The 16,415-nt window shown below is 46.1% G+C and overlaps 1 protein-coding gene across 1 annotated transcript in view; it reads right to left on the bottom strand.

The window, feature by feature from the left end:
- Positions 1-726, bottom strand: part of LOC138878574 (uncharacterized) — a 29,510-nt gene extending 28,784 nt beyond the window's left edge. The window contains exon 1 of the mRNA XM_070158266.1: positions 361-726. Coding sequence (XP_070014367.1) covers positions 361-726 — 366 coding nt within the window. The remainder of the gene's footprint in view (positions 1-360) is intronic.
- Positions 727-16,415: the final 15,689 nt, after the last annotated feature.

Below are 16,415 nucleotides of genomic sequence, written 5' to 3'. Positions count from 1 at the left end.
ATAAAGCTTCTCCTCCCTCAATCTCTGCAACACAACTCTCAAATGCTCCGCGTGCTCCTCCTGACTACGCGAATACACCAGAATATCATCAATAAAGACTATGACAAACGAGTTGAGATAAGGCCGAAACACACTATTTATCAAATGCACTACTGGGGCATTGGTCAGCCCAAAAGACATCACCAAGAACTCATAATGACCATATCGGGTCCTAAAAGCTGTCTTAAGAATATCCGAGTCCCTGATCTTTAACTGGTGATAACTTGAACGGAGATAAATCTTGGAGAACACTCTCGCTCCCTGAAGATGGTCGAATAAATCATCAATACGAGGCAAAGGATACTTGTTCTTAACTGTTACTTTGTTCAATTGCCTATAATCAATGCACATCCTCATAGTGCCATCCTTCTTCTTCACAAATAGAACCGGTGCATCCCATGGTGACACACTAAGCCGAATGAACCCTTTATTAAGGAGTTCCTGAAGCTGCTCCTTTAATTCCTTCAATTTTGCTAGTGCCATACAATATGGTGGAATAGAAATGGGCTGAGTGCCCGGTACCAGGTCAGTACTGAAATCAATATCCCTGTCCGATGGCATGCCCGACAGGTCTGCAGGAAACACATCGGGAAAATCTCTCACAACTTGAACAGAATCAATACTGGAAGCCTCAGCACCGACATCCCTCACAAAGGCTAGATACGAAATACAACCCTTCACAACCATACGCTAGGCTTTCAAGAATGAGATCACTCTACTGGGAACATAATCAGTCATACCTCGCTACTCAATCCATGGCACACCCGGTATAGCCAATGTGACTGTCTTAGTATGACAGTCCAGAATAGCATGACACGGAGATAGCCAATCCATGCCCAAAATGATATTGAAATCCACCATACACAATAATAAACGATCCACATAGGTCTCCAGACCCCCAATAGTCACCACACACGACCGGTACACACGGTCTACAATAACAGTATCGCCCACCGAGGTAGATACATGAACAGGTGAAGCAAGAAACTCACGGGGCGTACCCAAACAATGAGCAAAGTATGATGGCATATAAGAAAAGGTGGAACTAGGATCAAATAATATAGAGACATCTCGGTGGCAGACTGAAACAATACCTGTAATAACAGCATCTAAAGCAATAGCATCGGGTCTGCCTAGAAGTGCATAGAAATGGGTCTGACCGCCACCTAATCAGCCTCCCCCTCTAGGGAGACCCGTAGCTGACTGACCTCCACCCCTAGCTAGTTGGGCGGGTGGTGGTGAAGTAATTGGCGTTGAAGCCGATGACTGACCCCTATGTTGAGATGAGCTCGCAAGACGACGAGGGCACTGCCTCCACATATGACCCATCTCACCATACTCATAACAACTTTCAGGTGCTGGAGAAGGGGACTGAAGGGAACCCCTCGCACCGGTGTGACTAGCAGATGCACTCGGCATAGAAGAGCCCTGAACTGATAGATCACAAGATGAACTCTAAGCTAGAAGGGCACTAAGTGATTACTGGCCCTGATGAGAGGTGTGAGAACTATGACCCGATGACGCCCCACGATAACCTGGGCGAGCTGGCTGAGCATGCCTGAATGGACGGCCTCTACCGTGCTAAAATTGATCTCTTGAAGGAGCACCAATGTAACTACCAGATCCTCGAGGCCTCTTGGCCTCCCTTTCATCGCGCTCCTGGCGACGAACAGACTCAATCTCCCAAGAAATGTCTACAACCTCCTTAAAGGTAGCACCAATCACCCTCTCTCTGGTCATGAGAATATGAAGCTGATAAGTGAGGCCATCAACAAATCTCCTAATCCTCTCTCTATCTATCGGAACCAACAAAATAGCATGACGAGCTAACTCGGAGAACCTCATTTCATATAGCGTCACAGTCATCTCTCCCTGACGCAACCACTCAAACTCCCTACGCAGCTCCTCTCTACGAGACTACGACACATACTTCTCCAGAAAGAGAACAGAGAACTGCTGCCAGGTAAGGGGTGTTGCACCAATAGGCATACGCCTCTCAAAAGCCTCCCACCAAGTGAAGGCAGCTCCAAAAAACTGATAAGTAGTGAAAGCGACCCCGCTAGTCTCTAGAATACCCGTTGTTCGAAGAATCTTCTAACACTTTGTTTACCGTGAAAATGGAAACAACAATTAAATTAGTAAATGGGATTCTAAAAATACGTGATCTATTCTCTAGCTAGTTGTTAAGGCAGTTTGTGTTAAGAATATGCGGTATATCGATAAAATATGAACTAAATCGAGGCAGTAAGCAAACCGAAGGGGACTGCTGGCCGGATGCAAAGTAGGTCGATAGGGGCCTCAAGGCCGAGTTTGAACTATCGAGGACAGTCGGGAAGGGGATAAATAGCAGTAATACGATTAAATAAGGCTCTTCACATCCAATGTTGAGCTACACGGTGAAGAATAGATGAAAGAACAATGAATGCTAAGATGTCCTCGAGCCAATAAGAACAAATGACTTAGAAGAAAAGAGAGATAGAGAGATATATTATTGCTTTAATGGAGAAGTGGAGCAACATCAACCCTTTACAAAGTGGTATGGATTTCCCTTATATAGGCAGGGGAACACGGCATAATACATGATGTATTAAATGTAAAGACTCGAGGATGGGATGGCTAGGCATGGCATGGTGCCAGAGCCTATTGACTCTAACTGTTCGCCTGGGGAGTCCCCTATCTTCGTAATTTTTGCTGGGTCGCGGACGGACCCCTGAACCTCGGGGCCACTACAGGATCGCGGATGATCCTCGAGATAGAGAGCCAGATCCTGATCCCACAGCCTCGAGGTGCCGTCTCGATATCCCGAGTAGGCCTTAATGGCGGGAGATGGATTCTCCTAATTTTGCCATACACAGATAGTCTCTGTGTTTCCTAGAACGGAGCGATAGGAAACGATGTTAAATCTTCGTCTCGAGGTCATCATTATCGTGACGTCAACCATCTAAAAGCATTCAATGCTATTTCCTAGGGAACCGTGCAGGGCATCCGTCAAATACGGTAATTGAGAAACCTATGAACTACCGTTGGTTTGTCTCTTCTGCTTTCCTAGCGGTTGCTATAAATGCTCCGGTTGCTAGATACTCCCTACCTTCATCTTTTCCTCAGGCTTTTAAACCAGAATTTTGCAATTTGACACCTTTGCTTTTTTCCTTCTCTTTATGGAAAAGGTTTTACCATCTGCTATGGCTAGGACTTCCAGGACGGTCCCTCGACGGACGGTCCCTCGACGGGGTGATACTACGTCGTCGTCCTGACCGTCTAAAGGGGAAAATAAATCAGTTCCTACTTTGGAGCAATGGACCCCTCCCGATATCGATACGTCGGATGATTTCGACATAGAAACTCCCTCGTCCACATCGGGTCGATGTGAGCATGTATCTTGATATGTCAGTGTCATGACCAATGTTGACAAAGTGAAAGAGGATTGCCAATGGAGTGAGGTAGTGGAGGTAGAAATTCCTGACTACCGTGACAACATTACTGACGTTAAGGATGGCTTTCTCTACGTATACACTTACCCATTCACCTTGGGTCCTCGTAAATCAGTCGGATCTCCTCTTTTGGAAATCAACCCGCTTATCCTTGATTTTTGCGCTCAATATCGGGTGACCCTCGGTCAGATCTACCCGTCCTTTTAGAGGATCGTGTTGATGCTCAGGCATTTGACCGAAGGGGTTACGGGTGAGGTCTTTACCCTAAGCCATTTGATCAGGTTGTACCATCCACGACTGTATCGAGGCTTATCAAGCTTCGACATCGATCCAAAAAATCTTTCTTCACAAGTGTTGATGAGGGGAAGGACCGGGGATGGATGAGCAGGTTCGTTTGAGTGAGGACCTCAGATATCATCCCGGTCTGGAGGATGCCCTTTCCAGAGCGATGGAACAATCAACGTGAGTGAACTTCTCTTTAGTCACTTCTCAATTATTCTTATATTTGTCACGATAATCCTTTTTGTGCTTTCTCCAGCGGTCGCTTGGTATCCCGAGGCAGTCCCAGACTTGGCGGGATGGATCAGGTGCTTGGATGTAAAGTTCCCATATCGTCTCCGATCTTGGACCATCATGTCCAATAAGCGCTAGGTGGCTAAGAATCATGGTGAGGGTTCTTCATTGCTCGTGCTTCACCTTTTGTATTTCTTTCCGAACTCTAAGTAGCGACGTGTTGTGTCTCTTATGCTGGTGCAGGTCTTGGAGAGAATATGCAGATAAGGCCACCTCCCGATGGTGAAGCGAAAGCCTTGGGGCCTAATATGAGCAAGAAAAGGAAAGACAGGGTGGCCACTGCTTGTCCTGATGAAACCGTTGCCCTAGAATTTGGGTCGAACCCTGATGCTGAGGGGGAGGATGAGGATAGAAGTTCGTTGAGGAGGAGAATGAGGTCCAGTGTGAGAGATTTACACGTGCCTCAGCCGGAGGCTGCTGAGTCCGGGACGACCGGGTCCGGCAAGGCTAAAGAGCCGGGGGTCCTCGAGGAGGATATTACTGTGACTTCGAGTCGTGCGGCCGGATTTGATGTGGCTTCTACTAGTAGGACTGTTGGTCCCGATGGTTCGGGACTTTCCAAGGACATGGGCTGCTATTCAGAGAGATCAGTGGCCCGAACGATCTTATTCAGAAATACCCGGTCTCGTTGGGAGAGCTAAGGGATGCTGAAAGGATGATTGGTGCCACGGTTGGCACTCCTTTCAGAGGTGGAGGCTTTATTGCCAACATCTTTGATGGTGTACCAACGGAGCTGACCTCGATGTTTTTGGTGCCGTTAAAGAGGTGGAGAAGTCCCTACAGCAGGTGATAGTTTTTGATTACATATTCCTTTTTGTTTTCGGGCATCATTTGTCATCTCTCTTAATTTTTTCATCATATTGCAGTGTAAAGAGGCGTATGATCACTCCATCCTCCGGCTTCGTGAGGAGCTTTCTGGCCGGGAGAAGGAGCTCGATATCATTGCTTCAAAACTTCAAAACTCGGAGGCTCGTGGCGCTCGGGGAGATAAAGAGTTGGCGGAGCTTCGGGTCTCATTGGAGGCGGCTCTTCGGGAGAAGGTCGCTCTTGCTGCTCAAGTACTCTACCTTGCTCGCACCTACTTTTTTACTCAGAATCCACATATGTTTCATTATTCACATATCCATCATCTTGCCCTTCGCTGTAGGTTGAGCAGAGTAGCTCGCGGATTAGTCAGTTGGAGGCGGAGATCTCAGGGCTGAAAGAGCGGAGCAAGGCTGTAGCCGGTGAATTGGCGACCTCTAAGGGCTTTATTTTTTACACTCGCCGGGAGATTGTTACTTTGACTGCGGTTAAGTCTGGGGCCGAGTGAGATGTCGCTACTTATAAGGAGGATTCGGCTTCAGCACACGCAATGGTTTGCGACATATCTCTAGCGGCTGAGTAGAAGCTGGTCCGAGCTGTGAGCATGCGAAAGAAAAGGCGAAGAAGGAGCGTTGGCAAAAGGAAAGATGTTCCTCGGTGTGAGAAGGCTTGCGGTGAGGTGCCCTCTACGCAGCGGCTGAGGGGAAGTGATTTGGTTGTCCAGCAAGCTTCCGGGATTGATGCACCATCCGGGGTTGCTCTGGCCCTCGGCGAGGCTCATCATCTTGGCCTCATGGTGAGTTTTCGATCGTGGTAGGGATGTTCTGGCCCCATGCTCCTTTCTCTTCCCTTTACTCACCCCGCTATTCTTCTTCAGGCTTTTGATAGGCTCAAAACCGTGTTGCTTCATTGCGAGGCTCTGTCGCGGGAGGCTTGAGAAAGGGAAAGATCCCTCAAACTTCTTTGTACGGCAAAGGAAAATGAGCTCGTCTCTTTACGGCGTGGGGAGGACTAGAGCCGCGCCTGGGAGGCCCTACTGGAGAAATAGGTATCCTGCATTCTGCGCTGGCCTGTATTCCCCCTTTTTTTCCTGCCGTCTCTGACGTGTTGCTGTTTCAGTTGAAGGACAAGGCAAGTGAGTTGGAACAACTCTAGGGCGAGGTCGGCACGACCAAACGTGACTTTGTTGATTCTACTTGGGCAAAGATGATCGTGAGGCTCTCATCTGAACTATCAAGGGCGAACATCGAGGTGGTGAACGTCCGGGCAGAGGTTGTGATAAATAATACCAGGGCGGGGCAGAATATGGCAGCTCATTCAAGGAGTGTCGCTGACGCTAGGGCTGAGCTGAAGAAGGCATTTGATAGTGCAAACAATAGCAGGGAGTACGAGAGGTGTAGGTCCCGGAGGGAGACCCTCGAGGAGATTCACGCCAGAGGCTTTGATCTTTCGGATGAGATCAAACAAGCCAAAGGAGAGGAGTTCGATGCCAAGTTCCTGATATCCGATGACGAAGGTGATAAGGAGGAGACCGCTGGGTCGTAGCTGCCGGAAAAAGGGGAAAGAATATTCCCTGCCTTCTTTGTTGTGTACATGTAGCTTTCGTTATACCACGCGGGCCGAGATTGTGCCTCGCCATCAATATGTAATAATAAGATGGGGGAACCCCACGACTTATAGCTTCTATTTTTTCGCTTGTTGGTGTTTCCACCGGGTCAATTTGATCCCGGATTCGCCCTTGGGCTTGCGTGCTTCAACTGTCTACGGGCTCAGTCTCCGAGTCGTATTGCGATTCGAGCTATAATTGGCCCTTACATTTCATGGAGATCCTGGCGACAGTAGGACTTATGTCGTGCCCGTAGGCATATTGCAATCTTCGGGCCTAGTCTCTGAGTCGCGTTGTGACTCGAGCTGCAATCGACCCTTAGATTTTATTGAGTTTACGGTGATGGTGGCACTTATGCCGTTTGGTCGTAGAGACCTTTTAATATGTGGCCCGTAGGCTTGCATAGTTAACTATTTTGGATTTGGTCTCCGAATCAGACTATGATTCGAGCTCATTTTAATCCTCAAGTTGTCAAGATTTTTTAGCTGGCGACAACGGCTCTTATGCTGTTTGGTCGTAGAGACCTTTCAATATGTGGCCCATAGGCTTGCTTAGCTGGCGACAATGGCTCTTATGCTGTTTTTCGCCCGTGGGTTTTTTGCAGGCTTTGTATCCGCTCATTAAGGTTTTTTTGTAGTATTTTGCCTGACCCATCGTCGGTTCCAGAGGAACCTCAATTTCAAGTCATTGTCGGCGATGATTCGATCACCTCGTAAGGTTTATAGCTCGTAGGTCGAGTAGATCGACTCTCTTACATTTTTGGGAGCCGACATTGTCAGAGCTAGTTTTTGCCTGTGGAGGGAAGCCTGTTTTAACCGGTTCTTTCCGAAGTATATTCGGAGTAGTGGCCTGCAATTTTTTAACAACAGTCGGACATCCCCGAGTCGCGTTATTTTGGCTGTATCAGCCATTTCGACCGTAGTCGTGTGCATTTGGCCGTAGTCATTTTTGATCCCTAGTTATAGTTTAGGCATCTACATCGAGGATATGCCCTTTAGGGAGTCTTGCAAATGTGATGTATAGCCCAAATATCGGGAATTTCATACCTGTTGAGGTCTTACAGTTTGTCATGCCTGTTGAGGTCTTACAGTTTATCTTGCCTGTTGAGGTCTTACAGTTTGTAGTATAGATCTGGTTATGCCGAGGCTGCCCGCTAGGGGTCATGCAGTTTTGGATTTTCCAGTTATATGGCGATTGATAGCAGTCTCCAAGTCATCGAATTTGTTTAAGCTTGAAGACAGCTTCTTGTGAGCTCGGAGTTGCCTTCCAGGGGCTTGATGAGCCCGGAGTTCCGACCCTGGGGTCATGTAAGTCGTCTAATTGCTTATACTAAGTCTACGAGTATTTCGGGACCCATTTGATGGAGAAGCATTTGCCGTGAATACGTCGAAATAGTCTTTCTCGAAGTACAAAATGTCGGAAAGATATTCTTTATTGCTTGGCGTAAATATAGGCCATGATAAAATGCCGAAAATATATTCTTTACTATTCGGCATAGATATAGGTCGTGATGAAATGCCGAAAATATATTCTTTACTGCTCGGCGTAGATATAGGTCGTGATGAAATACCGAAAATATATTCTTTACTGCTTGGTGTAGATATATGTTGTAAGTACATGTTGTCTCATTGGCATGAGCTCAGCCCGCATGTGCTCGGCTCCTCCGATGATCTGATCTACTTGTATAGTTCTGTTTCGAGACCTAGCCTGCCATTTATTGACCCTTCTGAGGAGATGGTACTCTTTAAGAGAAAACCGTCGCACGTCGCCTGACTATAAAAGGAAGGCCAGCGAGCTCGTCATAGCCCTTTCTGGGGGGTATGCTGCTCTGCTAATAATCTTGTTGGCGGGACCTTTAGGTTGAAAACCCGGTCGAGGAAAGAGAGCTCAGCGGATCTTGTAGGGGCCTCGGATTTCCGAGTGGAGTTCGGAATTTATGAATGCCTTGGCTGACTGCCTGCATATAGGTTAGTAAAAAAAAAGACAATCGAAGGAGTGGAGTAGTTCTTCCTTGCTGCGGGATACGTAGGCGACATTTTGAGGTTTGGCGCTGGTGCCAGCGGCGGGTTGTACGGTAAGGGATTTTCTCTTTTCGCATGTAGCTTTTTGTTGAATGCCTAAGTTCCACACTTGTTGGAGGGTTCCATCCCTTTTGGCAGAGAGGGGTTGAAATCGCCTCTGGGCGGTGTACTCGTTGTCATTCGAATAACACGTCCGCACTTTGCAGGCTGAGCGCTCTAATCTGAGCTCAAGCGAGCTGTATAGAGGGAGTGGCTTTCCTATTTGTTGTGGCGACCGGTGTCTGGAGTCCATCAAAGGTTTGAAGTGTTAGAGTGATTTGGTTCGTTGGTCTGAACTGCCCTATTGGCTTTGGCCCGACTTTGTTGGTGTAATTGGTCGAAAAACCTGCACTTATGAACACGTGCTTTACTTAGAATAGGCTAAATGAGGGAGGGTGTTACTAGCGATGAATACGAGGACGAGGCGAAGTCTCGGCATCCCTTTCCCTGGATGTAAGGGCACCCTTTGGGTATATTCCCTGGATCCGCCTTTTCCTGGTGATGAGCACTTTCTCTCTGAATTTTATGGGTCTTTGAAGGGTGTCGCTGCCCTTCTACTTTCACGGCAATACGTCGTGGCTTGTCAGCCTCGTTTTTCCCGATATCATTCCTCCCTTGGAGCCGGATTCGAGCTTGAACGCTTGATGATACTTGGTGGCGACCTCTATTGAATAGAATGGTTGTTGTTCTTTTCGGCTGGTGACCCTGCGCGCCCTGTTGTTCCTGCATCGGGCCATGGTTCTCTTGGAGGAGTCTTGGTCGGAAAGGTCTGAGCCACCTGGCATTGCTGGACTCGCTTATGGTGATCACGATGCTCAGCACAACAATGCTAAAATTGCATCCGGCTGGGCGGGATTTCCTTACCAGGTGTGCCTTGTTGTATCTGGTTCCATCGGAGGTTCTTCGAGGATGCTGTCCCCGAGCTATCTCCCTACTGTTGCAAGGTAGGCTGCATCTTAGGTCACTCCCTCCATTCGTTGCACATGGATGATACCTCCATCTGCTTTGTACTAGCTTCTTCGCCGAGGGATCCGCTTGGATATACCAAACCCGAGGGGGTTCCTAGGGGGTTGTCTGTGGCCCCGATTTGGGACTGGTGCCTGGTGTGTGTATCCGATCGGTCCAAGGCGGGATCGAACCCATCGTCTCAGGCGTCGTTGCCTCTAAACTAGCACGCACGAGCGGTGGTGTGCCTGTACGGATCCAAGGTCCTGTCGCACCTAGGGAGTTCTGGCATTCTGGGTTTCTAAGAAGCGAGTTTCGGGGCTGCTCCCCGGAGAGTCGATTGTTGTAAGAGCTTCCATGAACCTGATTTGATCTTTTTGAGGAGATTCCCCAGCATCTTCGCTGTGCTGAGGTCGGTCACCGACTCGTCGTAACTTGACCTCTTGGGTACTGGCTCATCGTAAGAAGGTGTCCTCATTGTTATTGCGTCGGGGGTCTCCGGGAGATTTTGCAGCTGAGCGATGGCCAGTTGATGTGCCTGCAACATCTCAATGATAACTTGAAGACTAACTTCCTGTTCTTCCTGGGCCGGGGTTTTTTGAGCTTTCTATTGGTCAGCGAGTTGTACGCTATCATCGGTGCATGAGGCTTCATCGACTTGTTGCACGCCTCGCAAGCCCGCGTCCGCTTGAATCGACCAAGATGCGTTATTAGGCTCCTGTGGTGTCGCGTCAACCGCTAGAACAGCCATACCGCTTCTGTCGTGGTTCTCGGGGTAGTCGTTCTCGATTTTGCTTACCGAGCCAGACATTGTTTACCGTAAAAATGGTAACAATAATTAAATTTGTAAATATGATTCTAAAAATACGTGATCTATTCTCTAGCTAGTTGTTAAGGTAGTTTGTGTTAAGAATACACGGTATATCGATAAAATACGAACTAAATCGAGGCAGTAACCAAACCGAAGGGGCCTGCTGGCCGGATGCAGAGTAGGTTAATGGGGGCCTCGGGGTCGAGTTCGAACTATCGGGAACAGCTGGGAAGGGGATAATGAGCAGTAATACGATTAAATAAGGCTCTTCACAGACAATGCTGAGCTAGAAAGTGAAGAATAGATGAAAGAACAATGAATGCTAAATGGCCTCGGGCCAATGAGAACAAATGATCTAGAAGAAGAAAGAGAGAGAGAGAGAGAGAGAGAGAGAGAGAGAGAGAGAGAGATTATTGCTTTAATGGATAAGTGGAGCAACATCAACCCTTTACAAAGTGGTATGGATTCCCCTTATATAGGCAGGGGAACACGGCATGGTACATGATGTATTAAATGTAAAGACACGGGGATGGGACGGCTAGGCATGGCATGGTGCCAAAGCTTATTGACTCTAACTGTTCGCCTTGGGAGTCCCCCATCTTCGTAATTTTTGCTGGGTTGCGGACGGACCCCTGAACCACGGGGCCATTGCAGGACCGCGGATGATCCTCAAGATAGAGAGCCTGATCCTGATCCCACAGCCTCGAGGTGCCATCTCGATATCCTGAGTATGCCTTAATGGCGGGAGATGGATTCTTCTGATTTCGCCATACACACACTTATCCAAGAAGCCCTGGGCATCCTCGTCCTCTGCACCACTGAAGGTCGGAGGTTGAAGTCTACCAAACCTCTCCAACCTATGCTACTCATCCTCTGGTATGGCAGGAACTACATAGTTCTGAGCAGCTACAACCGGCTGGGCTGGATGTGCCCCCGACGTTTGAAGTCCCTGCACGACCTGCTCAGGTGTGCGAGCGGCGGGATTCTGATTGCCTCCCCCAGCCTAAGAAGTAGCTGCGACTGTAGTAGCTGAAACCGCCTGAGCTAGGCCAGTGCAAGCTGATAGGATCTGAGCCAAGGCCTCCTAAAGACCGAGAATCACAATGGACACCGATGGTACCTGAGCTGGTGCTACTGGAGCGCCCATAATTAGGACCTGATCCTGAACTGGGGCTGTTGGTGGATCTACAGGTGCTGCCCTAGCTGTTGTACGAGCCACACCTCTGCCCCTATCGTGGCCACAACTGGTGGTACTGGTGGTCATCCATCCTGACCGGTAGTGTGTGTCCTCACCATCTGTGAGAGAATAGAATAACAGAAGTTTAGTACTCAGATCAACAAATTCGCACGACAAGAATTTCAAGAATATGAAGTTTTTCCTAAAGGTTCTGCAGCCCCTCGAGGATAAATATAGACGTCTCTGTACTGATATGCGAGACTCTACTGAACCTGCTCATGGCTCGTGAGACCTATGTAACCTAGGCTCTGATACCAACTTGTCACGACCCTAAACCCGGACCCGGTCGTGATGGCGCCTCTCGTGAAGACAAGGCCAGCCGACACTTCCCATATCTAATTATTAACAGTTAAACCATAAGAAATAAATGTAAAGCATGATAATATAATTCAAAGTTAACAGGTAATAGCATAATTCACGAAAAATAACCCAACACAGCCTGATACCGGGGTGTCACTAGTCATGAGCATCTAGCAAAACGGAATACTCCAAATATAACTATAGAGTTTAATGCAGAAAACTAGGAACATGAAGGACTAAGATAGGGAAGAGCTCCGGGCTGCGAATGCCAATAGCTACCTAGAGACTCCTCGGATCCGCCTGAGCCAGAAATGATCAGCACTCAGGAGCGGGACCAGATACGCCTGAATCTGCACACAGGGTGTAGGGAGTAAAGTGAGTACTCCAACTCAGTGAGTAATAATCTTAAATAAAGATTGAAAGCAGGAAATCACGTAAGGCACAAAGCATGCTATAATGAAGTAGTAAAACCATTAAAAATAGTAAAACTAGTGAAAGATAGGTAAAAATCCTTTAACTCAAATTTAACTTCATGAAAAGCCTTTTTCAACAATTAAGTAGGTAATTGGCAGTCAATTGTGAAAAGTAAACACATAAAGGTTCGCCCCTCGGGTACAGTATCAACAAATCCGCCCCTCGGGCAACATCTCAGAACAATACCAGCTCCTCGGGCAATCACATAGAACAATACCAGCCCCTTGGGTTCAATCTCACATCACAATGGGTACCCGCGCTCACTGAGGGTGTATAAACTCCTGGAGGGGCCCCTTATGGCCCAAGCACACTATCAAGCCACCTCGTGGCCTCATCACTAGGCCCTCGTCCTCATATGAATCAAGCCATCTCGTGGCGTACATATCTCAGGCCCTCGACCTCATAATCAGTATCAATTGTTTCCTCACAACATAGGCCATTGGCCTTACTCAGTCAAAATCCTCACAAGCCACTCGAGCAATAGTAAAACATGATTCTCAGCCCAAAAATATCATTTGAAAGATCATGTAAGTGTTAAAACAGAGTAAACATGGCTGAGTACGAAAAACAGTGAAATATAACATGATTGAGTTCAAGTATAAAGTCAACATAGAGAGAAAATACCAGTAAAAATCCCCGAAAGGTTCAAATAGTTGGCACAAGGCCCAAATATGGCATTCAACCCAAATCATGATGATAACAAATAGATTTCAGTCAAATATGGGGTAAAATAGTCATTCGGGACGGACTAAATCACAATCCCTAATAGTGCACGACCCCACGCTCGTCATCAAATGTGTGCGTCACCTCAATATAGCACTACGATGTGCAATCTTGGGTTTCAAACCCTTAGAATATCATTTACAATCATTACTCACCTCGAACCGATCAAATCTCTAGCTCGCGACGCCTTTGCCCCTCGAATCGACCTCCACTTGCATCGAATCTATCCAAAATCAGAACGAGGATGTCAAAATATGCTAAGGGAATGAAGCCCAAGCGAAAATAATCAAAATACGACACAAATCCCGAAATTACCAAAATCTGACCCTCGGGCCCATGTCTCGTAATTCGATAATTTTTACATCAACGGAATCCTTATCCTCCCACAAGTTTACACATATCAAAAGTTCTAAAATCCGACCTCAAATGATCCTTCAAATCCTCAAGCAAAGGTCTAAGTTTCCAAGCCCTAGTTTCCCCAATTTTAACCCTTAAATTCCATTAATCATAGCTCTAATCCATGAATTAGTAGCATAGGGACGAGTCTTAGGTCCAAATTCCTTACCTTAATGAAGTACCCTTGAAATCCCTCTTCAAAATCGTCCAAAAAGCTCCCAAGCCGAATTAGAAATGGTGAAAATAGCTCAAAATTACGAAGGACACAATTTATACCTTCTGCCCAGACATTTTCGCATCTGCAGCCCTATTTACCGCTTCTACGGTACCGCATTTGCCGTCCTCGAACCGCTTCTGCGAAAATCACTTAAGTCCCCAGGTTTCGCATATGCGATGAACTATACTGCACCCGCACCTTCGCAGATGCGGTCCCTTAACTGCTTCTGTAGTTCCTTCCGCTTCTGCGACTCCTCTTCCTCCTATGTGTCGTCGCACCTGCGGTCCCTAATCCGCAGGTGCAGAAATACCAGAAGCAGCAAAAAAATCTGCAGCTGCAACAATTTCTCAAACTCCCCGTCAACCATCCGAAATCACCCCGAGGCCCTCGGAACCTCAACCAAAAGCACCAACATATCCTAAAACCTTATTCAAATCTTCAAAATACCTCAAACAACATCAAATCAACCAAAACACATCGAATTCAAGTTTAACTTTCCAAAATCTTCTGAATTACGTTTTTGATCAAAAACCTAACCAAACTACGTCCGAATGACCTGAAATTTTGCACACACATTCTAAATTATACAACGGAACTATTGCAATTCTCAAAATTCCATTCCAACCCCTATATCAAAATCTCACCTACCAATCGAAAATCGCCAAAATATCAACTTCGCCAATTCAAGCCTAAATCTACTCCGAACCTCCAAAACTCATTCCGATCACGCTCCTAAGTCCCAAATCACCTCCAAAAGCTATTCGAACCATCGAAACTCACACTCGATCCCTCTAACTCATAAGTCAACATCCAGTTGACTTTTCTAACTTAAGCTTCCTCAAAGAGACTAAGTGTCTCAAACCTTACCAAAATTATTCTGAATTCTATCCGACCAACCCGATACCATATAACACAGATAAACAAAGCATAAAAAAGCAGAAATGGAAAAAATGGAGCGGTAACTCATGAGACGACTGGTCGGGTCGTCACAATATATTTACCAACTTTCCACAACCCTGATTTCTTCTTATGGCGCGCAACATCCAGTGACAACCCATAAAGTCTCTACAGCATACAGCCTTGTATATCTCTGTAGCTGAATCCCTTACTATCATCTCACGTCACTCTCTTACGCTGTAGATTTTTACAGCCCTGATTAGGCGAGCTTTATCGGGAAAATACATGCACTTTGTCAGCACCACTAGTCTAGACTCATCCCACATTGCTGACCGAAATTCATCAGCATCCCTTGTGAGAGCATCCATATCTGGCATACCTGGCAAATTATCAAGGTAGGGAATATTCCGTTCATGAAATAGCACTTGGGACTCGTACACTCTTGGTCTAACGGGAGGCGGAGGTGCATGCTCCCTCGTCAGCTCAGGTTCGACATTCACTTCCTCCTTATCATCACCCTCATCAGGGAAGGGTGTGTCATCTCCAGACTCATCTACATTGTTGTCATAATCACTATCATCTTCCTGACTCTGCGCATCTACCAAATCACGAGTCAATACGTCGTCTACGGGCAACTGTGTGAGGTCAGGAATATCAAGTTGCTCATTTTCACTGCACAAAAAGAACAAAATGATAAGCTACTGAAATTGATAAATACTTTACATATAGCTATATAACTTCACTTACAAGTCGTACTGTGTTGACGTTCCGTGATGGACATCTTTTTGTTGGTGATGACTCCCGGATGGACCACCGTGGTCCAACACGCCAAAACTACGCATATTCCAACTAAGAGTGGGGTCATAATTTGTAAAATTCATATCCGAATGGTACCCCCTATGAAAAATATAAGTGTTAATACAAGTCCAATTCAAACATAAAATAGACATCGCTAAAGCGTAAAAAAATTGAAGTTTACCAGTCGTCTTGTGGATTATATAAAGTCGAAAAACTATTTCCTCCTTACTCATTCGCCGGTGGTGATACGTTTAAATCAAGGCAAACTCTTTCATCAGGAATCTGTCCGGCAAAAACTGCTCCAGAATAACCACCCGATGACTGGGGTTTATTCCTACTATGCACAACCTCATTATTGGAAACGTCTTCAACCTTGACGTAGATTTTCAATAATTTTATTACAATAAATTCTCTGTATTCATCCGGAATCCGCAAAAAATCTCTAAGAGTTTCCCCATCTTCGATGTTAAACTCAGAATAATAAGCAAACTCATGCGGAGTCACAGAATACGGAAATCTACCGGTTACTTTAAGGTTCACCGAACGTTTCTTTGCACTCATTTTTTACGTAACAATGATACAATTTATCGTACTCCATTGTAAGCGGCAATTTAACATGACACTATAGAGGTGAACTCTACCTCACAGAGTTATTCTCTATTACAACCTCACCCCCCCTCCCCCCAATATAATGAAACCCTTATTTTTGTCTCTTCAGACATTATAAAAAAATGCTTGATAACAAGAAGAAAAGTATGAACGGAAGTTTGAAAGTAAGTTTTGAATGGATTTTCATAAAATCCTAACGCCTTTAAATAAGGTAAGTCCTAGCTCGGGGTGTAGAATTTTTTATGTAAAATGCAGTATAATACCGCGCTTTATATATTTGAATTATTGTTATGTCAGTTAACCGCAGAACACTTATTGGTGGGCCCAAAAAAGAAGTAAAACACAGTATAATACCGCACTATATGTAAAACGCGGTATTATACTGCGCTTTACTTTAACAGCTAAAATTCTGTTAAAGTAAAACACAGTATAATAATGTGTTGTATGTAGAAAAGTAACTTTTTTTAACACTGTAGAAACGCGTTTTCAATCCAA

Source organism: Nicotiana sylvestris, chromosome 9 (genome assembly GCF_000393655.2).
Source record: "Nicotiana sylvestris chromosome 9, ASM39365v2, whole genome shotgun sequence".
In the NCBI taxonomy this organism is placed as follows: Eukaryota; Viridiplantae; Streptophyta; class Magnoliopsida; order Solanales; family Solanaceae; genus Nicotiana; species Nicotiana sylvestris.
The sequence above is the reverse complement of the archived record's forward strand: the minus strand, read 5'-3'. Positions and strand labels throughout refer to the sequence as shown.